Source organism: Cajanus cajan, chromosome 11, assembly GCF_000230855.2.
Source record: "Cajanus cajan strain Asha chromosome 11, NIPB_CcT2T_4, whole genome shotgun sequence".
In the NCBI taxonomy this organism is placed as follows: Eukaryota; Viridiplantae; Streptophyta; class Magnoliopsida; order Fabales; family Fabaceae; genus Cajanus; species Cajanus cajan.
The window spans coordinates 1,258,153-1,282,649 of NC_138527.1; the positions used below are offsets into that span (position 1 = coordinate 1,258,153).

Below are 24,497 nucleotides of genomic sequence, written 5' to 3' on the forward strand. Positions count from 1 at the left end.
GTCACCTAAGGGAGATTACCTTTTCCTTGAATGTTAGACATGGCTAGCTTCTAACATCATTGGAAGCCATTGAAGGAGCTTGAAGGTGTTCAAGAAGTTAAAGATTCGTTTAAAAAGTTTGAAGGAGAAACTAAATCAATCAAGTTTCTCCTAAGGTTTCCATCACTAGCCAAGAAGGATTTTCGTTTCTACCTTCCCACCATTGGAACCATGTCAAAGCTTTCCCTTGCAAAGCCAACATTGCAACCTCTACCTTACCCTCTTCAAACACTCCCCTCAATTTGAAATACTTCTTAATTTTTCCTGCCATTCCAACACTTCGTCACCTTGAAATAGAGAAAGTTTCAGGTTTCGCCATTTCCAACCATTTTTCTCAATTCTTGACCTAGAAAACGTTTTGTCTTCCTCCCACACATCTTTCCTTGTTTTCCCTATTGTCGAGCGCAACTCTTTTAACTAGTCCAACATCTTGCACATCGCCTTTTCCATGTTGCAACGCCACTCTGTTTCCTTAGTGGCACGTCTCTGGATGTCTTGCAAGCCCCTTTCCACATGTTCCATTCAAGTCTCCATTTTCTTCTCCATTCTTGATTGCCTCAGATTTGTAACCAACTCTAATACCAATTGATAGATTTGACTAGTGATTGAAGAAGATTTAGAAAGAAAAGAAAGAATGATGTATTATTTCGATATTAAACCTCTATTGGTGAACATAACAAGAAGGAAAAAAATAGTGATACAAGGTAATTCGAGAGTGTTTATCTCTCCCAAGATTATTCCACTTTCTTTTTCTACCCCTAATTCTATAATTTTCTCCTATTTATACAAAGTAACTACTTCTAATAGAACAACTAACCGTTAGCTAATATAATATCTAATTGCCCCCTCTTTCTCTCCTAACATAGACCCTCTTATCTATGGGTCCTCTATCAATATACTTTAAGACCTTCTTTGCTTGTATTAACTCTATCATACATCTACTTTGTAATTTAAAGGATATGAAATTTTTTTTTATCAATAAATAACAATATCACTTGCACATTTATAGTTAATTGACATGAAAAAATTGAAAATTTTGGTAATATCATGGATGTTCAAAATTATTCATCAAATTAACAAATACAACATACAACTATTCATCAAATTAACAAAAATAACATACAATTATATCAATAAATTCGTTAATAAAAAATATATATAGGACAAGATCATTCAAATGCATAAAAATACATTACACATCTTATTTTACAACAACTATCAACTAACACCATCTCACAAATATTCAAAGAGAACATTAATGGGTCTAGTTCAATTGGTTAAACATAGTATATGAGTATCGTAAATTTTTTAATATCAAGTTTGATTATTATAGAGAGAGAAAAATAGTTGAAGGAATATTAACTACCCACCATCTCACTCAAATCACATTCCATTGCCTCCCAATCCTAATTAATTATAAATAAACCATAATTAACATCGATGACTAGATCCGCAATTCAGCATTGGTGGAACAGGGAGAAGGAGAAAAAAGAAATGGTGCAGAAGAATGACTGTGCAGGTGAGAGGAATCTATTGGTGATTAAGAGTGATGTATCATATACCACGTATTAAGTGGTTATAATGAAATGTAGCATTATTCTTATTTATAAAAGTGTTCATGAACTTTTACGCCTCTGTTTTTGGCCTTTTTGGGTGTTTTTACGTTTTCAAGTTTACGATAGCAGGAGATTATTTGTTTGCAGATTGGGCCATTTAACCTGGAAGGCCGCACAGGCTAGATTTTGGGTTTATAAATTTGAGCAAGTAAATTCACCCAACTCAATTGATCCCAGAAAGGAGAAAGGGGAGAAAAACAGAACTTGTCCAACTCAATAAGTAATGTTACACCGAGCATGACAAAGAAGACAATATAATAACTAAATCAACTGGAGAGTGAAAGACATTAGAAAACTATGATGTCAATGTTTGTTGGTAGAGGATGGACCAGTGTGATTTTTCATTAATCATTATTTAGTTTAATTGAACATGAATTTTCGGTATATCACCTTGAGTTGGATTTGGACCTCTAAAATCAATCCCGCAAAATTTCATCATCCTTGTCATGTAAAGAAAAATAAACTCCAAATAAAGTTTACAAATACAACTTTCTAGGACAAAAACAAGGGAATTCTGGATTGGCTAGCTCCATCTTCTCCTGTCCTCTTCTTCATCCACCGGAGTATACCATTCCGGTCTCCGCTTACTGTTGCTCAGCCTGTAGTTCAAGAGGAGTTCCTCATCTTGGAGAGGTCTAGTAGCTACCAAAACAAGAGTTTTCAGCATTGGAACATTTGATCCACTATGTCTTGACCCTCCACCAGACTTGAACCAAAAGCTGCCAAATCTCCTCATATTTACCTCTGCATTTCCAAACAACACATTTGGAATGTAAACTCTCTCGTTGCTTTCAGTCAATAGAAAGTCATAAGGACAAATCATGACATTTGGTTGCACCCCTTTTGGAGGATGATTGGCAAAGTGAGCTAAGGCTAATGGGTTTCTACGCTCAATGACTTCATTGCTATCGCCTTGGTACCCTTCCAAAGGCTTACTCAGCAATTTCCAGAACCTTTCTGAACCTTTCTCAGGCTCAGCTGCTTTTACATCAGGCTTGATTTCTCTGGTTTTTCTACCATTCCACAGTTCTCGGTTGTCACCTCCAGAACCCCAAGGTTGAGCATTGATGACATTCCCATCATATCTTGTAATCAAATAGGGGTTCAGTGCATCAACCTTCGGGTACCCCGGAATGTATCGATAATAAGCTGGAGAGTAGACTACGCCAGGATAGAAGGCCACAACAGCACCAACATCTACCGTGCCATCTAGAAAAAGACCCTGGCCAGCATTCTTGTGAGGTATTTGAGAAGGTTTAACATTAAGTGTGTAGCCAAGTTGATCTTTCAAATTTTGAGAAACTTCAGCTTGGCTTAATGGCCTTGTCCTGGGGGCAGCTGCTCCAAAAGCAAGTGGCTACAGTGAACAGGCAAAAAGGAGAAAATTTCCCAAGAATATGAAATTATAAAGGAATAACTAAAGGTAAAATGTTGCTAATATAGGATATTTTCTGTACCCTTGTGTATCTAAAGGAAGACAACAGCATAAAAAGACTATGTAACACGTAAAAATATGAAGTGTTGAAACTTGAAATAAATTGACATATCAATTCCATGAAATTTTGTAACAAATATAGGCATTCCTTATACAGACCCATAATATTTGCACACATTTATTTATGAAGGGGAAACTAATGTCAGCTGTGAACCATGGCCTTTTTGATCCTAGAGCCTACAAGAAATTTTGTGACCCGAAGCAAAGAGAGTAATCGATTTGGCTCTGTCATGATTCATGGTTATGTATAGTGGTTAAAACACTAATCACATCAAGGATGTGGGGTGTTCTGATTAGGAAAAGACATTGGAATTCAATGATATATTGAGTCTTGAAGTGTCAAATATATCAGTTATAAACATGTGCGTTATACCTGGCTGCTAATTATTGTTCCTCTCAAATTCAAATTCAAATTGAAACTAAATGATGGTCTTTATTGATGACAAAATAAGTTGAATAAAAGATGAAAAGATTGCATAATGCAACAGAAAGAGAGAGGAGGGCGGGATGTTTACCAAGATTATTATGGGTTGGATCACTCCTACCCACAGCAAAACTAAGCCCACTTCGGCGAGGCACAGTGCTTGCTAGTTGATGATCATTTGCCATATTTTCATTTGGAAGTAGAATTTCATCCATGTATTTGCAAAATGTTTTAATTTGTGAATGAACATTTTCTTGTACTTGGATTTGTTGATCAGTAAATGAGGCTTTACTAGCCATTTCAATAATCTCTTCGGCTTGTGCTTCATCAGCGTTCTTCCCTAGATGATTATAGCTGGATATTTAAGTCTTTGCATGAGCAAAATATTTTGGGATGTTAAGAAGGAAAAGCATCACATACACAACAAAATTGAAATCACTGGCATTAAAATAATATGAACCCACAAAAGCATAAGTGCATAACAACAATTTATGTCTTAACATCAAAGATCAAATATCTTAAAGTTCAAATTTACTTAAAATCTTAAAGAATTGTGCACTGACCTTAAATAAAGGAACAAGCGGTTAATGTCAGCTTCAAATTGTAGTTGTCTAGGATCCCTAGCCAAAGCAGGGCGCTTTATCAGGGTTTTTGCAGCCTGAAAACAGATTCAGATTTCAGATCAAGATTTGTTATTCATTATGGTGATAAATTTCACATGATTCACAACAGGTAAGTACTAACTACAGCTTGGCATAGCACACAACTCTGAACAATTCATATAAGACAAATCCCCACAAGAAATAGCATATCACAGTCACACTTCCATCAAGTATAGAGCCCCTCCTTTTTAACATTGATTTTATCAAATCCATATGGAACAGTGGAACATTATGCTAATTTATAACAGTTATACCACCTTAACATAAAAGTTCTGGTAATTTAGTAAATGGTTATCAAACAATACAAATACGGAGGATAATTACAGAAGATGAAAAATAAAATGAATTGAACTTTCCTACTACTACATACTTTCTATGGCTAGGGGCATGAATATATTCATCATAAGCTGGAAAGTCTTCTAGTCAAATGGATTATGCCCTTCTGGCCATCAAACAAAGAATATTACGCTCTATATGGGTTTTGGTCACTTGTTCTAGACTGTGTAGTCCTTCATGAGGTCACTGATACCAAGCTTTCTTGTTTATTTATTTGTCTTTTCTCCATTTTTTTCTTTATTCATAAGAATAAATTAAACACTAATTAATACATATTTTGTGGATAATCTCGATAAAAAGGTAAGAAAACAATTCCTTAGAATAAAAAATAAATCAAATAAATGAAATACCTTTTGAAATTTCTGGAACAAAAGGGCCATCAGTAACTGGATGAAAGAGACGGAATATTCACAACAAAATGTGCTTTCAATGCAACATGAGAGTTTTTTAGGCCAGAAATGAACTGCCAAAGAAAATTGAGGTTGTAACACGAGAAGCAAGTTGAATAAGCCATACAAATCACACAGTTAAAAGGAAAATAACAACCAAAGATTCAAGGAAGAGATTGAGAAAACTTATCCATTCATCACTACAAATTGGATAATAATTCTAGAGAGAGAAAGCAATCATTATCATCAAGACTTTGAAATAGTAAACAAAGCAGCTTACTGTACTTGCAACTTGGTATTTCTATAAGCATCTTCTTAGTCTTAGGCTATGCTTGAATAAACTTCTTCATAAGAACTTACAGGAGAAGAAGAAAAAAAAAAGGTAAAATAAATTAAACTTGTCCCATAAGTTAAAATCAACTTATGCACTTAACTTTGTTAAAAACTTTTCATTTATCATCTCCGGAAACTAGGATGAATAAGTTGATTTTGGCTTTACAAGAGAAGCGTAATTCATTTTAGCTTTTTATTTTCTTCTACTCTACTCCCCCCAAATTTATTCAAACATGGTCTTAGCCTATGAACATTTCATTCATTCATTCATCCCTTTGAAATTTACCAAAACAACCCCAAACCCTTGTCTAGTCACTGTAAGCAGAGTGCAAACTACATCCAACATAAGCAGAAATAAAGAACACATGAGATGCGAGCATATATTATAAACATTTCCACTACGAAAACAAGAAATTTCAATTCAATGGCACCGCTAATCATGTATGAATTACAATATTAGAAATGTTTACAATTATTCTTAGCAACAAACCAATAATCCAGCTTATGATGTGATAACCCAACAACCCCAAAAAAAAAAAAATAATAATAATAATAAGAGAGAGAGAGAGAGAGCATGAAATTGAAATAATAGAATTGGACATAAATAAGAGTGAATTGTGATAAGAAAATGTAGAAATGGAACCTTGGAACGGTAGAGCTCAGAGTCACGCCGCAACTGGAACTTGATGCCAAGGCAGCGAGATCATAGAGGGAGCAATGCTGGGGTCAGTTGGGATTTGATACTTGGGCTTCTGGGTTTGGGCTTCGACCCATCTTCTTCGGAATGATTTAATTAAAATGAGGTTAATGATATATACATTTTTTTTTAATTACACCTCCTTTTAAAAGAAATAATTAAAATTTTAAAATATTTTTAATTTTTTAATTTTACACTCACAATAATTAATTTAGTATTTTTTTTACACATCTTTTTTTTTTTATAAAATTTTTACATGCACTCCCTTACCTTTCATTCATCCCACCTATTTTAGTAGATAGTTTTAATTCTTTTAGTTTTACATTACTTTCTTTTCCCTCCTCATTCAGTTTTCTTACTATTATCTCTTCTCTCCCTGCTTTTAGTTTTCACACACATGCAAAACGTATAACTAGTTTTCAACAATATTATATGTGACTTTCTTAACAATGTTGATTATGTTTTTTTTATATATTGTTCTGGAAAGTACTTTCCGAAAGTATGTAAAAAATATAATAGGAAAATCTTTCTAGCACAGTAATTTCATTATCCCGCATAGTACTCTAGAATAGTAAAAATATTTTTTTTCATAACATTAAACTTAATATTAAGGTTTTTGGATGGTTGAAATGAGAGGAAGTGTTGAAAAAAAAATGTGTCTAGTTCGATAGAAACTGTCGAGGAAGTCGCATATACCTACAACGTTGTCGCATACCAGTTCTACGGTCTAGATACAGATGAAAAAGTGAAAAAAGTGAGGGAAGAAGAGAATAATGTTAAAATCAAATGAGTTAAAACTACTTACTAAAATATGTGAGAAATTGGAAGAAAACGAAATAGTGCATGTAAAAACTGAAAAAGAAAAAAAAAGTGTGTGAAAAAGAAGAAGAAAAAAATAGCAAATTAAAAGTTGGAGGTATAAAATTAGAAAATTTTTTAAAAAAAACTACAAATATTTTATATTTTAAAAAAAAAATAAAGGAGGTGTACTTAAAAAAAAAAAAAAAAAAAAAAAAAAAAAAAAAAAAAGAGATGCATATATCGTGAGCCTTAAAATGATTCGCTTTGAAATGATTTACTTGGACTTCGAAAACACAAACACATATTATTATTATTATATATAATTAAAATTATTTAATTGCATATTTTGTCCCCCATATTTTATAATTTCACAAATTTTGTCAATCAAATTTTAAAATTGTATTTGTATTTAATTTTTAAAATTTGACACATATTTGTCACTCACTTAATTGATTAAAAGCAATATCATGAGCAATTATGTCTAAAGTGAACAATATTATACCAATATGAAAAATGTGTGCGTATGAACCTCTAATGCCCATTAGTGCTTTATAAACCTTTATTAGAATTGTGTGCTTTATAAATCTTTATCTAAGCTAAAACAAATTTACATTAATTGATCCATACACTCGCGGGTAACTAACTTTACCATGTGTTATTAATAATTTATTAACAATTTTTTTCTCAATATGAATTTAAATAGGAAACATGAAGTGGTTTAAAACAAGAAATAAGTTATGTGAATTATATGATTGTGTTTAGTTTCTAGTAGAGAAAAAAATTGCAAGATATGTTTGTTGTTAGAAATTTTATTTCTAATAATTATTGTGGGCTATATATATTATTTGTAGTATTTATATTAGTTATTTACATTTGGTTGGGCTCAATAAAAGTGATCTAATTTTAGTGAGCCTTTAGACTGCCAACAGGAAAAACTGATATGGGCCCAAATAAGTGGAAACCAGATTTGGCCCGTTAGGGGTTAATGGGAACCCTAATAGGTTTAAAATCATAAAGATGGTCATGGTCCCCAATATCCAGTGATTTGGCTGAGGAAGATCATTGCACCAAAAGACTATTCCGCTGCAACCTTTTAATCAACGTTAATGGATACAGGTACGTGTTATTATCATTAACTCTGTAATCTGAGACAACGATTCATATTTTTTTATTAATGGAAAATTTCTATTTGGCTTAAGAAATTTATCCCAACAAGTGGTATTAGAGCCGCCGTTGTTATTAGGTTATGGGGTTCTAAAGCGTATTGTTACAAAAAAAATTTTCTCTTCATTGATAATACGTGTATTTGAATGCGTTGGTCATTTTTTTCTTCTTCAATTTGGTTTAATTGATTATACGGATAAAGAGATCGATTAAAAAATTGAATTTTTATTAAAGATAATTTTTGTGAAATTGTATAATTTTCTGTGAATGTTATAAATTTGTATACGTAACAATTTTGCAATGATCCTGAAGACATTGTCAAATGTAGAATTTTTTTGAATTTTTAATTTTCTCACCAGAAGTGAGTTAATTGTGCAACAATGCAATAAAGAAACATTTTCTCACCAGAAGTGAGTTAATTGTGCAACAATGAAATAAAAGAATATTTTTCTCACCGGAAGTGGAAAAATAATATTGTGTTTGATCCTTTGAGTACCACCAGAAGTGGGAATTTTTTGTTTTTTTTGTCAAAATCATTGTTGTTATATTAAATGATATTTGGGAAAATTATATAATTAATATATATTGAATTCCACATTATCGTTTTTTTTAATGGCATTCGCGTAAGAATTATTTTCTTGAAATTTAAATTGATATTTTATATATATCAAATTTGAGTGCGAATGTTGGCAGATTATAGACCCTTTTTATTAATTAATTTTTCTGGTAATTTTTAATTAAATAAATTGATGTAATATATTTCCAAAGCAATCCCTATTATAGAAATTAATTTGATTAAAAATTACAATAGATGTTAGTATGAGATTATTTATGCGATTTGTGCTCATCCCAAAGGAAGACACAATTTGGCCAAATAATAACATGCTTGTGATGATAAATATGTGACAATTATAAAGTTACAATCATGTGAATAATAGTCGGTCCAAAGAAAGGCTATTATTTGACAGAATTAATTGTCAATATTTGATCGTTGCATTGAGAGTACCACTAACAAGTTAATTTGTATTTCCAAAGACAAAGAATTAATGTTGTGCTCGGTATCTTGTAATAGGTCTATTATGTAAATAATCTGCATGTTTTATTTATTTTATTTTACTTTATGAGCATGTAATTAAATTAATTTTTTTTCTATGTTCTATTACAGTTGCTGTTGCTAGGCTGTTAACTTATCTGCTCAAATTAATTGTATACCTATGCTTAATGGGACAAACTTTAAGGCCTGGAAGGAAGCAGTTGAGATAATTCTTGGTTGCATGGATCTTGATCTTGCACTTCGGGCTGAGAAACCCACTCCAAATCCGGAAAACCCGGATGAGGATAAGGTTGAAAAGTGGGAACGCTCAAACCGAATGTGTTTGATGATCATGAAGCGATCTGTTCCAGAAGTTTTTCGGGGCCCTATTTCTGAAAGCCAAAATGCTAAAGGTTTCCTTGATGCTGTTGAGCAGTATTTCACCAGTAATGAGAAAGCTGATGCAAGCAATTTGCTTGCTAAACTTATCTCTATGAGATACAAAGGTAAAGGAAACATAAGGGAGTACATTATGGAAATGTCTAATCTCGTGTCAAAACTAAAAGCATTAAAGTTAGAGCTGTCTGATGACTTGCTTGTGCATCTAGTTTTGATTTCCCTTCCTACACACTTTGGACAATTTCAAGGTGAGTTATAATACTCAGAAAGATAAATGGACCTTGCATGAATTGATTTCTCACTGTGTGCAAGAGGAGGAAAGGCAGCAAAGAGAAAAGACTGAAAGTGCTCATTTAGCGTCAAGCTCTCAGAGTAGGAAGAGAAAGAATAATAAGGATGTTGTAGAAAGGACTTCTCAACTAAAGAAAGTCAAAAAGGATGAGAACACACCTACTTGCTTCTTCTGCAAGAAGCCTGGGCACATGAAGAAAGAGTGTCCCAAGTACGCCTCTTGGCATGTAAAGAAAGGTAATTTTCTCTCTTTTGTTTGTTCTGAAGTTAATTTAGCTTTTGTACCACGTGATACTTGGTGGGTAGATTCTGGTGCTACTACTCACATTAGTGTATCCATGCAGGGTTGCCTTTGGAGCCGACCGCCAAGTGATAATGAAAGATTTATATATGTGGGTGATGGCAACAAGGTCACAGTGGAGGCTATTGGAACATTTAGATTACAGTTAAAAACTGGATTTCATTTGGATTTATTTGAGACTTTTGTTGTACCGTCTTTTAGGCGGAATTTAATTTCTGTTTCTAGTTTGGACAAATTTGGTTTTTCTTGTTCATTTGGAAATAATAAATTTAGCCTCTATCAAAATTCAAATGTTGTTGGTTCTGGTTCTTTAATTGATAATTTATACTTACTAGATGTAGTTAGTTCCAATAAAGAAAATTTTAACATTGATTCTCGTGGTACGAAGCGTAAAATAAATGAGAACTCAACCACCTTATGGCATAAGCGTTTAGGCCATATCTCTAAATAGAGAATTCAAAGGCTTGTGTCGTATGAGATTCTTGAACCCTTTAACTTGTCAGACTTTGAGGTTTGTGTTGAATGTATTAAGGGTAAACAAACAAATTCTAGAAAATTAGGTGCCGAAAGGGCTAAGGACGTTTTGGAATTAATTCACACAGATATTTGTGGACCATTCCCTACGGCATCTTGGAATGGGCAACAATATTTCATTACGTTCATAGATGATTATTCAAGGTACGACTACCTATTTTTAATTCATGAGAAGTCTCAATCCCTAGATGTTTTCAAATCTTTTAAAGCTGAAGTTGAGCTTCAACTTGGAAAGAAAATTAAGGCCGTCAAATCTGATCATGGTGGTGAATATTACGGTAAATATGACGGATCAGGTGAACAACGTCCAGGGCCTTTTGCGCTTTTCCTAAGGGAATGTGGCATCGTTCCTCAGTATACTATGCCTGGGAAACCAAACATGAACGGTGTTGCAGAACGTAGAAACATGACTCTTAAGGATATGGTGAGAAGTATGATTAGTCATTCTTCCTTACCAGAGTCATTGTGGGGAGAAGCGCTTAAGACTGCAGTCTACATCCTAAATAGGGTACCAAGTAAAGTAGTTAACAAAACTCCTTATGAGCTATGGACGGGTAAAAGGCCAAGTCTAAAACATTTACACATTTGGGGTTGTCCAGCTGAAGCGCGTCCTTATAGGCCGCATGAAAGTAAGCTGGAGTCAAGGACTGTTAGCTGTTATTTTGTTGGTTATCCTGAACGCTCTCGGGGCTATAAATTTTACAATCCCACTACTAGATCATTCTTTGAGACGGGGAATGCAAGTTTCCTCGAGGATATTGAGTTTGGGAAGGAAGAGAACATAAGAAATGTTGTCTTTGACGAAAAACCTGTCATTGACAGTGATCAAGTCCTCGTGCCTATTACTATTCCAGTACCTACCCTAGTAATAGGTGACAATCATGGAGTTATTCCTAACATTGTCCCTACACAAGACAATATTGAGGTTCTCCCTCAAATACCTATAGAGCAAGCTCAACAATCTCAAGAAGTGTCATTAAGGAGATCCACTAGAGAAAGGAAAAATGCAATTCCAGATGATTACATTGTGTTTCTTCAAGAACATGAGGATCGCATTGGTTTAACAGAGGATGATCCAATCAACTTCTATCAAGCTATGCAAAGTTCTAGCTCTCAAAAGTGGATTGATGCCATGAAGGATGAGATGAAATCTATGCAAGACAACGATGTTTGGGATCTCGTTGAATTACCTGAAGGTGTGAAACCTATTGGTTGTAAATGGATATTTAAAACTAAGAGGGATTCAAAAGGTAATATTGAGAGATATAAGGCTCGTTTAGTTGCTAAAGGTTTCAGTCAAAAGGAAGACATTGATTACAAAGAAACCTTTTCTCCGGTTTCTTCAAAGGATTCTTTTAGAATAATAATGGCACTCGTAGCTCATTATGATTTAGAGCTCCATCAGATGGATGTTAAAACTGCGTTTCTAAATGGTGACATTGAAGAAACGATTTATATGATGCAACCAGAAAATTTTGTGTCTGGTGACTCAAAGTCCATGGTATGCAAACTAAAGAAATCCATCTATGGTCTCAAACAAGCTTCCCGTCAATTGTATCACAAGTTCCATCAAGTTATTACCTCATATGGTTTTGAGGCAAATATAGTTGATGATTGTGTTTATCATAAGTTTAGTGGGAGTAAATATATATTCTTGGTGTTATATGTCGATGATATACTGCTTGCCAGCAGCGATATAGGTTTATTGCACGAAACCAAGAGATTTTTAACAAAGAATTTTGAAATGAAAGATCTTGGTGAAGCCTCTTTTGTATTAGGTATTAAGATACTAAGAGATCGTTCTCATGGTATCATAAGGTTATCACAAGAGAACTATATCGATAAAGTTTTAGATAGATTCGGCATGAAAGATAGTAAACCAGGAGATACCCCTATAGCCAAGGGAGACAAATTTAGCCTCAAACAATGCCCTAGTAATGACCTTGAAAGAAATGAGATGCAAAAGACTCCTTATGCTTCAGCTGTGGGAAGTCTAATGTATGCTCAAGTTTGTACTCGTCCTGATATTGCATTTATAGTGGGAGTTTTGGGCAGATACTTAAGTAATCCTGGGATGCAGCATTGGAAAGCAGTAAAGCGTGTAATGCGCTATTTGAAGAGAACAAAAGGATATATGCTCACTTATCAGAAGTCTGACAGTTTAGAGATCATTGGATACTCAGACTCTGATTTTGCCGGATGTCAAGACAGTAAACGCTCCACATCTGGATACATCTTTATGTTGGATGGAGGAGCTATCTCTTGGAATTCTGTTAAACAGACTATTATAGCTTCATCAACCATGGCTGCGGAGTTCATTGCTTGTTTTGAGGCATCCAACCATGGGATATGGCTGCGAAATTTTATCACTAATTTACGTGTGGTTAATGGCATTGAAAGGCCATTGAAAATCTATTGTGATAATAACTCTGCAGTTCTTTATTCCAATAACAATAGGAGTACAACCAAGTCAAAATTCATTGATATAAAGTTTCTGGTTGTTAAGGAAAGAGTTCAGAATAAGCAAATTTCTATAGAACATATATGGACTAATTTTATGCTAGCTGATCCACTTACTAAGGGTTTGGTGCCTAAAGTCTTTCATGAGCACACTGCTCATATGGGTGTAATTCCTTATAGTACCTTAGTTTAGTGGGAGTCTCATTTATGTTTTGTGTCTTCTTTATTTTTATTTTTTCCAGATATTTGTATTATTTGGATTTTCTACAGAAATAAAGTTGATGTTCATAATTCTATTCTGAGCTTATTTTGTGCAATATATATATGTTGCGTTTTGAATGGATCTCTATAAAGAATAAAGTTTGGACCAGTTGGAAATAGACATGATTAAGATCACGTTGCATGTAATTTCCATGCCACTTATCCATATTTGATCTATGTCATTGAGTGCATACAATTGTGGTGATCATTATGGTTTAGTCACATTAGATAGTGATGAAAGCTGTAGTGATTCCCTGTTGTTGTATGAGATGGATCAGATTGTTTAAGGGGAGTCTAAAAGTAAATAGCATACGGTTGCGCGCCTAAAGAATTTTGTGATATAAATACTTAAATAAATATGAAGCCCAAGTGGGAGATTGTTAGAAATTTTATTTCTAATAATTATTGTGGGCTATATATATTATTTGTAGTATTTATATTAGTTATTTACATTTGGTTGGGCTCAACAAAAGTGATCTAATTTTAGTGAGCCTTTAGACTGCCAACAGGAAAAACTGATATGAGCCCAAATAAGTGGAAACCAGATTTGGCCCGTTAGGGGTTAATGGGAACCCTAATAGGTTTAAAATCATAAAGATGGTCATGGTCCCCAATATGCCAAATCAGAAACACACGTCTCTCTATCTCCGCATCAGAAGAGTAACATCAAGTCCCATCAAGGAATCCAGTGATTTGACTGAGGAAGATCATTGTACCAAAAGACTATTCCGTTGCAACCTTTTGATCAACGTTAATGGATACAGGTACGTGTTATTATCATTAACTCTGTAATCTGAGACAACGGTTCATATTTTTTTATTAATGAAAAATTTCTATTTGGCTTAAGAAATTTATCCCAACATTTGTAAGATAGAGAAATTTGTTGAAAAAAACAATGATCGTGAGAAACATGATAGTCAAACGTGTTTTTGGCAATTATGCTTAGCATGTTTTATTGGCATAATTTTTTTTTAATGTGAATAAAAGTAGGAAATTTGAAGTATAAAACAAGAATAAGTATTGTGAGCTATAAGATTCTTTCTTTTTGGCTAAGAAAGGGAAAGAATTACAAGACGTGTTTGAGATAAATATTCTTCAAGGAAACAGATGAGCATGCGATAATGCTAAATCAATTACCAACAATGATGGTTATTGCCTTTTTATAGTAATTATAGTTATTATTATACAATCCTAAATAACACACCTCCATGTTGATGTCTCAATTGTTCAAAAAAGATCATTACAAATAAACGTGTTACTATCACAAACACATGTTTTTAGCAATATATATTGTTTAGTGTTTTTTTAGCGGTAGTTACAATTATTGTTGTATAAGCTCGTGAACCACCTTCATGCCAACATCACAATTGGTGCTAAACTTTTCATGCAAGAGTTTCTCAAAATAATCACTATAAATAAATTAATTATTATGAATATTGATGTTCATGTAGCATGAAATACATTAAAGTGAAGTAAGAGAATGGTAAAAAAAATTACTTAGTAGTTTAATAATATGTTACTATACACAATGTGTTGGTATTTTGACTTAGATCCACAATGCATATGCTTCGGCTGACCCATGTTATAAAAGGCCACGAAGCCTTTCTTTCATTTGTACTGCTGGATTGTATACTTCATTAAGAAATATAATTCTGTTTCTGCTCCTCCCGTGGACGTAGCCCAATTCCCTGGGTGAACCACGTAAACCATTGTATTCTTCCCTCTTCCTTTCGCATTTTATTTCTCTGTCACGGTGTATATTACTTTCTGTGTTTGTTTGTCCTCTTTCAAATTTACAACAAACTGGTATCAAGAGCTCAAGTTGCGATCAAGGGAATTCAAGATTCTCGTCTGAATATAAAGATCAAACTCTGTTAGTCTTGTTTTTCTGGTAGCTTGTACTACGAACTTGGGATCAAGAACTCTCAAAAATGACAAACACAATCAGGATCGAGAAATTCAATGGAAAGAACAGTTTCAATCTGTGGCGCATCAAGATGCGTGCTTTGCTGAAGGAACAACGCGTATGGGCTCCGCTAGCAACAACATCTGTGAAGCAAGAAGTGCTTTCTGAACCCAAAGAAAAGGCCTCTGCTTCAAAGATTGAAGAACTTGCTGAACAGGAAGAAAAGGCTCACTCACTAATCCTTCTTTCTTTGTCTGATGAAGTCCTCTATGAGGTTGCTGATGAAGAAACTACAAGTGGCTTGTGGTGCAAATTGGAGAAACTATACATGACCAAATCCATCTGCAACAAACTTCTCCTGAAAAGGCGCCTATTTGGTCTCCACATGAAAGAAGGTACACCTTTAAAGGACCATCTTGATGAATTAAATTCTGTTTTGATGGAATTAAGAGATATCGATGTTAAGATAGAGGATGAAGATGCTGCCATGATTCTGTTAGCTTCTCTACCACCATCATATGAAAGTTTTGTGAACTCTCTCAGTGTTGGTAAGGAATGTATCACCATGGAGGAGGTTAAATCCAGTCTACATTCAAGGGAATTTCGGTTGAGGGCATCTGGAAATTCTGAAGAATCAAATGGCTCTAGCCTAGTGGTCACAAATTCTGGCAAGAACATGAAGAAAAAGAAGGACAAAAGTAAAAGGAAGACAAATGTCAATCCAAAAGACATTTGTAACTATTGTAAGGAACTAGGTCATTGGAAGAAAGATTGTCCCAAGAAAAAGGGTAAACCCTCTGCTGCTGTCGCTAAGGAAGAATCCACATCAGAAAATGAGCTAGTACTCTCAATTGCTGATCAACCCCAACATTCTGAAGATCAGTGGATACTAGACTCCGGCTGTTCTTTTCATATGTGTCCCAACAGAACCTGGTTTGACACCTATGAGAAGAAATCTGGTGGAAATGTTTTTATGGGAAATGATGCCCCATGCAAAACAATTGGAATTGGCACTATAAAGATCAAGATGCATGATGGAATTACTAGAACACTCACTGAGGTTAGACATGTTCTAGAACTGAAGAAAAATCTAATCTCAGTAGGTGTAATGGATGGTAAGGGTTTCAAGTGCAACGCTGAAAATGGAGTTATGGAATTTCAGAAAGGCTCCACAGTAGTGATGAAGGGTATAAAGAGGGGAAATCTTTATGTACTTCAAGGGACAACATGTGTGAATGATGTGTCAGTGGCTGTAGCATCAAAATCTGATAAGGACATACCTGACTCAACTCAATTATGGCACATGAGGCTTGGTCATATGAGTGAAAGAGGAATGTTGACACTTCAGAAACAACAACTTCTGGGAAATCAGAAACTGAATGAACTTAAGTTCTGCGAGCATTGTGTATTTGGCAAGCAACATAGGATTAAATTCCCTAAAGCTGTTCACACCACCAAGGGAACCCTTGATTACATTCATGCAGATTGCTGGGGGCCCTCAAGAGTACCCTCACTAGGTGGTGGACGATATTTCCTCTCCATCATTGATGACTACTTAAGAATGACATGGATCTATATAATGAGTCATAAGAATCAAGCTTTCAGGTATTTCAAAGAATGGAAGGCATTGATGGAAAATCAAATAGGTAAGAAGATTAAAAGGTTCAGAACTGATAATGACCTAGAGTTTTGTTTAGCAGAATTCAACAATTTCTGCAAGGATGAAGGGATTGTTAGACAACTTACTGTCAGGAACACTCCTCAGCAAAATGGAGTTGCTGAAAGAATGAACAGAACTGATGGCATCCTTACTTGCATGAACTTGAGATGATGAGCAAGGAGGAGGACGCCTTCTCCAAGGATCAAGTTCTTCAAAGGTGGACCAAGGTTTTAGGGTGGATGATGATGGAATGGACGAAAATGAAGGTTGGGTAGAAGGTGTTTGAGGAAATGCTTGAGAATGGTACTCTAGGGTTGGCTCACTTCATGATGATGAAGGCCACTTCTAGGGTTGTTTCTCTCAAGGTGGAGATGGTAGGGTTTGGCCGAAAATAGCCAAGGGTGACTAAGGAAAGATATAAAGGCACTAAAGGCTCTCTTTATATTCAATATCCAAAGTATTTACAAGGTGTGGGGTGTTGGGTATTTATAGGAGGGGAGACATCTAGGGTTGCATTTGGACTAGGCAAATGCATTCCAAATGAAATGCAAATGAACCCTAGATGCAACTTGGTGGCCAAGGATGGAATCTTTGGGTTTAGATTGGCTATATCTAGGTGCATGATAAGACCATGCAACCTTTGCCCTCCACTTGGGCCTAAGCCTTTCTAACACCAAAAATAGATCCAATGAACACCAAAAAAATGTGTCACCCTTCTAGTTAACACCCTAGCCCAAAATTAAAAACCCTAATCATCTAGAGCACCCCATAATACAAGGGTAAAAAGGGAAATACAAGGGAAAATAAATTCTAAGTCCTAAACACCCCAAAATACAAGGGTAAAATTGGAAATATAAGTAAAATAAATTCTATGATTAAAAAGAACTTAGGAGCTAAGGTCCAAAAGTGGCCTCACTAACCCATTCCTCTTGCCTCCTTTAATATATCACCTCTTGGTCTTCTCGGCCTTAGTGTTATTCCATCAAAATGGAGTTGCTGAAAGAATGAACAGAACTTTATTAGAGAGAACAAGGTGTCTTTTATCAAACGTTGGTCTGAACAGAAGCTTTTAGGGAGAAGCTGTCAACACAGCCTGTTTCTTGATCAATAGAACACCCTCTACAGCTATAGATCTGAAGACTCCTATTGAGATCTGGACTGTGAAGCTAGCAAATTACTCTAACCTTAGAGTATTTGGTTGTAATGCCTATTACCATGTGAATGAAGGAAAACTGCTACCTAGATCAAGGAAAGGCCTGTTCATGGGGTACGGTGATGGAGTGAAGGGCTACAGGATCTGGTCACCATCTGAAAAGAAAGTCATACTCAGCAGAGATGTGATATTTGACGAATCACATTTGTTTCATCCTAAATTGGAGGTTCCAATCACTACAACACATAACAGTCATTCACCCCAGGTGGGGAAGATTGAATTTACATCAGAAAAGACAGAAGAGAAGGATTTGTTGGATAAATTTTCTGAAGCATCTCAAGAAGAAGAGCAATCAGAAAATTCTAGTGCAAATGAGTCTCACCAAAATGCTGAACCTGATTCTATTCAACTCAATCCTGGAATCAGTCAGAAACCTAAGAGGGTTATCAAGCCTCCTGAGAGATATGGTTTTGAAGACATGGCTACCTATGCTTTACATGCAGCTGAAGAAATAGATTCAGATGAACCTGCCACTTACAAAGAAGCCATCAGTCATCCTGAAGCTAAAAAATGGATCTTAGCCATGAGGGAGGAAATGGAGTCTTTATATAAGAATCAAACCTGGAAACTTGTTGAACTACCTAAAGGAAGGCATGTGGTAGGTTGCAAATGGATCTACAAGAAGAAATCTATTTTTTCAGAAAAGGAAGAAATCAGATATAAAGCTAGGTTAGTTGCAAAAGGATTCAGCCAACAAGAAGGAGTGGATTTCAATGAAATCTTCTCACCAGTTGTGAGACATACATCTATCAGGGTTCTGTTGGCTATTGTGGCAATTCAAGACATGGAACTTGAACAACTCGATGTCAAGACTGCTTTTCTCCATGGAAGATTGGAAGAAAACATTCTGATGAAACAACCTGAAGGTTTTGAAGTTCAAGGCAAAGAAGGGTATGTATGCCAACTACAAAGGTCCTTGTATGGATTAAAACAATCTCCAAGGCAATGGTATAAGAGATTTGACAGCTTCATCACCAGCCAAGGGTTCAAGAGAAGTATCTATGATTGCTGCGTATATCACAACAAGATGGAAGATGGAACTATGATTTATCTTCTACTTTATGTAGATGACATGCTTATTGCATCAAAAAGGATGTGTGACATCCAAAATCTCAAGGTTCTCTTGAGTGGCGAGTTTGATATGAAGGACCTAGGGGCTGCCAAGAAGATCTTAGGGATGGAAATCTTCAGAGACAGAACTCAGAAAAGGTTATTCTTGTCTCAGAAGGATTACATACAGAAGATTCTCGTAAGGTTTGGAATGGCTGATTCAAAACCTATCAGTACTCCTCTTTCAGCAAAAGAGAAGCTTTCAGCAACAAAAACCATTCAAACTCAAGCTGATATGGACTATATGTCAAAAGTTTCGTATTCAAGTGTTGTTGGCAGTCTCATGTATGCCATGGTATGCACCAGACCTGACCTTGCTTATGCTGTCAGCATGGTTAGCAGGTTCCTAAATCAACCACATAAGGAACATTGGAAGGCTACCAAAAGGATTTTCAGATATCTTAAAGGGACTGCAGATGTAGGCTTGATCTATGAATCTTCCTCAGATTGTCCTCTCGCAGGCTATTCAGATGCTGATTATGCTGCTGATTTGGACAAGAGAAGGTCATTAACAGGATATGCTTACACTCTTGGTAGCTGTTTGGTGAGCTGGAAGGCAACACTTCAACCTTCAGTTGCACTATCAACTACAGAAGCTGAATATATGGCACTCACTGAAGCTGCTAAAGAAGGGATCTGGTTAAGAGGACTTATAAGTGATCTTGGAATCAATCAAAAGCATGTTGACATTTACTGTGATAGCCTCAGTGCTATATGCTTAACCAAGGATCAAGTTCATCATGATAGAACCAAGCATATAGATGTTAGATATCACTTCATTCGATCTGAAAGAAGAATTAAGGTTCACAAGATCAGCACCTTACACAATCCTGCTGATATGTTCACAAAGCCAGTCCCAAAGCGAAAGTTTGACCATTGCTTGGATTTGCTGAATGTTGATTGTTGGAGATAGTTCCATATGTTTGGAGGATGCAGATTTTGTTTTTGTCTGTATGTGGATTCTAATTCAAGGTGGTGAATTGTTGGTATTTTGACTTAGATCCACAATGCATATGCTTCGGCTGACCCATGTTATAAAAGGCCACGAAGCCTTTCTTTCATTTGTACTGCTGGATTGTATACTTCATTAAGAAATATAATTCTGTTTCTGCTCCTCCCGTGGACGTAGCCCAATTCCCTGGGTGAACCACGTAAACCATTGTATTCTTCCCTCTTCCTTTCGCATTTTATTTCTCTGTCACGGTGTATATTACTTTCTGAGTTTGTTTGTCCTCTTTCAAATTTACAACACAATGGATCTAATAATTTACAAATCACATTAAAAAAATCAATAAAATGTCATTTTTACATAAGTTGTTTATAAACTTTATGTGGATTATGTGATTATGTTCAATTTTTAGTATAGAAAGAATTGCAAGACACGTTTACAAGATAGAGAAACTTGTTGAAAAAACAAATGATCGTGAAACATGATAGCTGTTGAAATTTTCGTTGAAACTACTTTTGTTATCATTGTAAATCATTTTAATTCTATCAACGGACTCAAACATGACAAGTATACCGGTCGTTCAAGTAGTAAATTATATCATATCCACAGGGACTAGTAGGTAAAATAAGCATTTATTGACTATTCGCGACTAAAGAATAATTCCATTTTCATAGTTTGTCATGCAAATTTGAATTAAAGGTTATGACTATTGGAATGTTAAACTATAAAACTATTTGTTTTGTGTGTGGAAAGGGTAGAAATGGTATTATGGTTTTGTAAGATTGTGGGGTCAGATATCACCGAATTCTACACACTGATTTATCTTTAATCTCTCGTTACATTCATTGCCTAGTCAACCCATAAGTTTACTCAAACCTAATCCCTTAGAGCAAGAGCCTAGGTGCGGATAGTGAATATCAATTCCTTGAGTATCCAATACCTACACCCACATTACGGGTTAGGGTTTAAGACTACTAATGGCCAAGCTCCATTCCTAGATAAATTTCCCACTAGGTATTTGTTTCAGAGCTAGTTCAAAAGGATATTTTTCAATACTCAATGGATTATATATCAAGCAAAGGAGGATCAATCCAAAGCAAGTATTAAGAATAGAAACATAACACAATAATGAATGAAACAATATATATATATATATATATATATATATATATATATATATATCATTAAAAATGTAAAGATTACATAAGAGTTTCGTTGGTTACATATAACCCCACAAAATAATGGGTAAAACCGCTCAAAACAATGAGGGTGAAACAAAAATAGAGATGGAAGAGAGATGGAAGAACCAAAGGAAAGACCCACACACGAATGGTCCCAAACATCGTGAATCCCTTCCTCAGCTCCTAGAAGTCGCCCAATGTGTGAATGAGGGAGAAATCCTCGAAGTCTTGCTCAAATACGAGATGGATGAGGCAGGATAGGGTTTACGCGCCCGATGCGTTATACTTCGCGTCCGACGCAGGGTCTTTCAGAGAGGTAATTACTCTTTGTTTCGAATCACGCCCGACGAGGATACCATTACGCCCGACGCAATGTCTTCCAGAGAGTTTTGAGTGCTCTCTATTTTGAATTGTGCCCGGTGCGGATGCTCTTGCGCCCGACGCAATGCTGAAATGCAGAGGTGATACTCTGTGCCTCTTAAGCCTGGCACGGGTAGTCTGTGCCAGGCGCAAGTACTCTTTCCTGCTCCTTAGCTCCTTAAATTTCCAATCCTATGGGTCTTCTATCCTCAATTCTCTAGCTCAATACCTGCACAAAAATGAGGTGTATTAGGATATTGTTAGCTAAATTCTAGGTTAGCTATATCTGCACAAAAAAAGAATCAAAAAGAGAACAATTATGTTGCAAGAGTGCATGGGGTGGGTGGAATTGTTCAATAATTCCTATCTAAACATATGTATAAATGAGACTTAACAATAGCTAAACATGTTTTTTCCAACTATGTTTAGTATGTTTTATTGACATATGTGTGAGATAGAGAGATTCCATGAAAAATATAATCATGAAAGACATTTTACTATTGAAAAAAAATGCATATTTAATGTTTTTACAGTAGTTAAAATTGCCACTATATAAGTTTGAACACCACTTTCATATTGATGTATCAATTGATTCTAAACTTCTCATAAAGTCTTGTTTTAGATAATAATTGCAAATATTTTATTTTTGAACCTCTTAAAAGTAAAGGGCAAAAATGATTAAAAGTAATCTTTACATAGTAATTTCATGTGTTATTGCTCCAATGATTAATGATTTAGGATTATAGAAAAACGTCAATAACAAGTAATAATTCTTAGATAAGTTGTTTCATAATCGATTATCACAAAAATGATTTAATAAATTTTAGGACTAAAAACTGTCAATAACAAGTGATAATTCTTATATAAGTTGTTTGTGTTAAAGAAAACTAAGAAAGAGAGTTATTTCGGAAGTGCATTTTCTTTATTGATATGTAGCCTATTTATAAGCAATTCGGTAACAGTCAAATAGATAAGCACTACACCATAACAGTAATCGAATACATAAAAAATAAGAATGGACTCAAGACATGGACTTCTCAAATATACTAGAACAACTAATCACTCCTTAAAACTAGGAATAATAAAAAAAAATAGCAATAAGACTTGGTCAAATAGAACCACGTCACAAATTATTTGACAAACTCTCCTTTAAACTGATAAATCATATCAGTTTAACAAAAGAAAGGAAGAACACTCCCTCAAACTAGATTCTCCATCCTGCAAACACCAAGCAATTTCCTTAGCTTCTGAAAAACAGGCCATTTGAGTGACTTGGTAAGAATATCTGCAATATGATGTTCACTTCTACAATAATTGAGATCAAGTTTCCCATCTCTAGTAAGATCCCTTAAGAAATGGAATTTTACATCAATGTGCTTGCTTCTTCCATGTAAAATAGGATTCTTGGAGAGTTTGATTGTTGAATTATTATCACAAAAATTGTAATTGGCCCTTGTCTTTCAAAATGAAGCTCTTCAAGCAGATTTTTTAGCCATATTGCTTGACAAGCACATGTAGTTGCAGCAACAAATTCAGCTTCAGTTGTAGATAAGGTGACAATTGGCTACTTCTTTGAAGACCATGAAACAACCCCAGAGCTCAACATAAAAACATATCCTGAGGTACTCTTTCGATTGTCTTGATCACCAGCAAAATCACTGTCTGTAAAGCCAACCAAATCTGTCCTCGATCCCATCTTGTAAAACAATCCAAAATCTGCAGTACCTTGTAAGTATTGAAAGATTCTTTTAGCAGCTAGAAGATGCATTTCTGTCCGAGAGTCCATGTATCTGCTAATAAGACTCATAGCGTACATGATATCTGGCTTTGTTGTTGTCAAGTACATCAAGCTTCCCACACAATTTGCTTATAGAGTGTGCTGTCAACCTTTTTTCTTTCATGATCTTTGGTTAATTTCAAGCTGAACTCTGTTGGGGTACTAATAGAATTGCAATTTTTCATTTGAAACCTATCTAGAATTTCTTGGACATATTTCTTTTGAGAAATAAAAATGCCTGCAGTAGTTTGTTTAACTTCTATTCCAAGAAAGTAATGTAGCGTTCCAAGATTAGACATATCAAACTCATGCATCATGGATTGCTTGAATTTTTCAAACATATCACCATCATTTCCAGTATAGATCAAATCATCTACATATAAACATATAATAATCATCTTTGCATCATCTCTAATTTTTATAAAAAGTGTTGCTCATAAGGGCATTTTTGAAAGCCTTCCTTAAAAAATGTCTCTATGCAACTATACCAAGCTCTTGGAGCTTGTTTTAGTCCATATAATGCCTTTTTTAACTTATAAACTTTATGCTCATTACCAAGCTTCACATAACCAGGAGGTTGATCAATGAATACCTAGTCTACCAAGTCTTCATGTAAGAAAGCAGACTTCACATCCAATTGAAAAATAGGCTAAGAGTGTTGTGCCGCAATTGCAATCACCAATCTAATTGTATCATGTCGTGCCATAAGAGCAAACACTTCTTTGTAGTCGATGCAAAACTCTTGTTTGTAGCCCTTAGCTACCAATCGTGCCTTGAATTTGTCAATTGTTCCATTCTCTTTTAGCTTAGTCTTGTAGACCCACTTCACACCAATTGTCTTTTGTCCTATTGGAAGGTCCATCAACTCCAAGTGTTGTTCTTTTTAATGATTGCAATTTCATCATCCATTGCCTTTCGCCATTTGGATTCCTTAACAGCATCTTCAAATGCTACTGGATCACAATCTAAAAAAAGACCAAAATGGATAAGTGGGTCTTCAAATTGACATCCAGTTACCTTATAGTCTGACATCCATGCAGGTCTTTGTCTGACTCGTTGAGGTCTGCCATCCTCTATTTCAGAAGTTGCAATATGTTTGAGTGTTT

At 35.0% G+C, this 24,497-nt stretch overlaps 1 protein-coding gene across 1 annotated transcript; it reads right to left on the reverse strand.

Annotated features, from left to right (window-relative positions):
- Positions 1 to 2,071: 2,071 nt before the first annotated feature.
- LOC109787846 (uncharacterized) lies at positions 2,072 to 6,075 on the reverse strand. Its single transcript, XM_083066202.1, has 5 exons — positions 5,938 to 6,075; positions 4,923 to 5,035; positions 4,138 to 4,232; positions 3,666 to 3,928; positions 2,072 to 2,993 (listed from the first exon to the last, which is right to left on the reverse strand). The coding sequence occupies exons 2-5, from the start codon at positions 4,950 to 4,952 to the stop codon at positions 2,179 to 2,181; spliced, it is 1,203 nt and encodes a 400-aa protein (XP_082922328.1). The 5' UTR covers positions 4,953 to 5,035; positions 5,938 to 6,075; the 3' UTR covers positions 2,072 to 2,178.
- Positions 6,076 to 24,497: the final 18,422 nt, after the last annotated feature.

Bases quoted from the DNA above. Each gene is read 5' to 3' on its own strand.
- LOC109787846 (XM_083066202.1), bottom strand. From the start codon at position 4,952: ATGGCCCTTTTGTTCCAGAAATTTCAAAAG. The intron at 4,233-4,922 runs GTATTTCATTTA...ATCTGTTTTCAG, and splicing joins TGTTCCAGAAATTTCAAAAG to GCTGCAAAAACCCTGATAAA. The intron at 3,929-4,137 runs GTCAGTGCACAA...TTAAATATCCAG, and splicing joins CGCTTGTTCCTTTATTTAAG to CTATAATCATCTAGGGAAGA.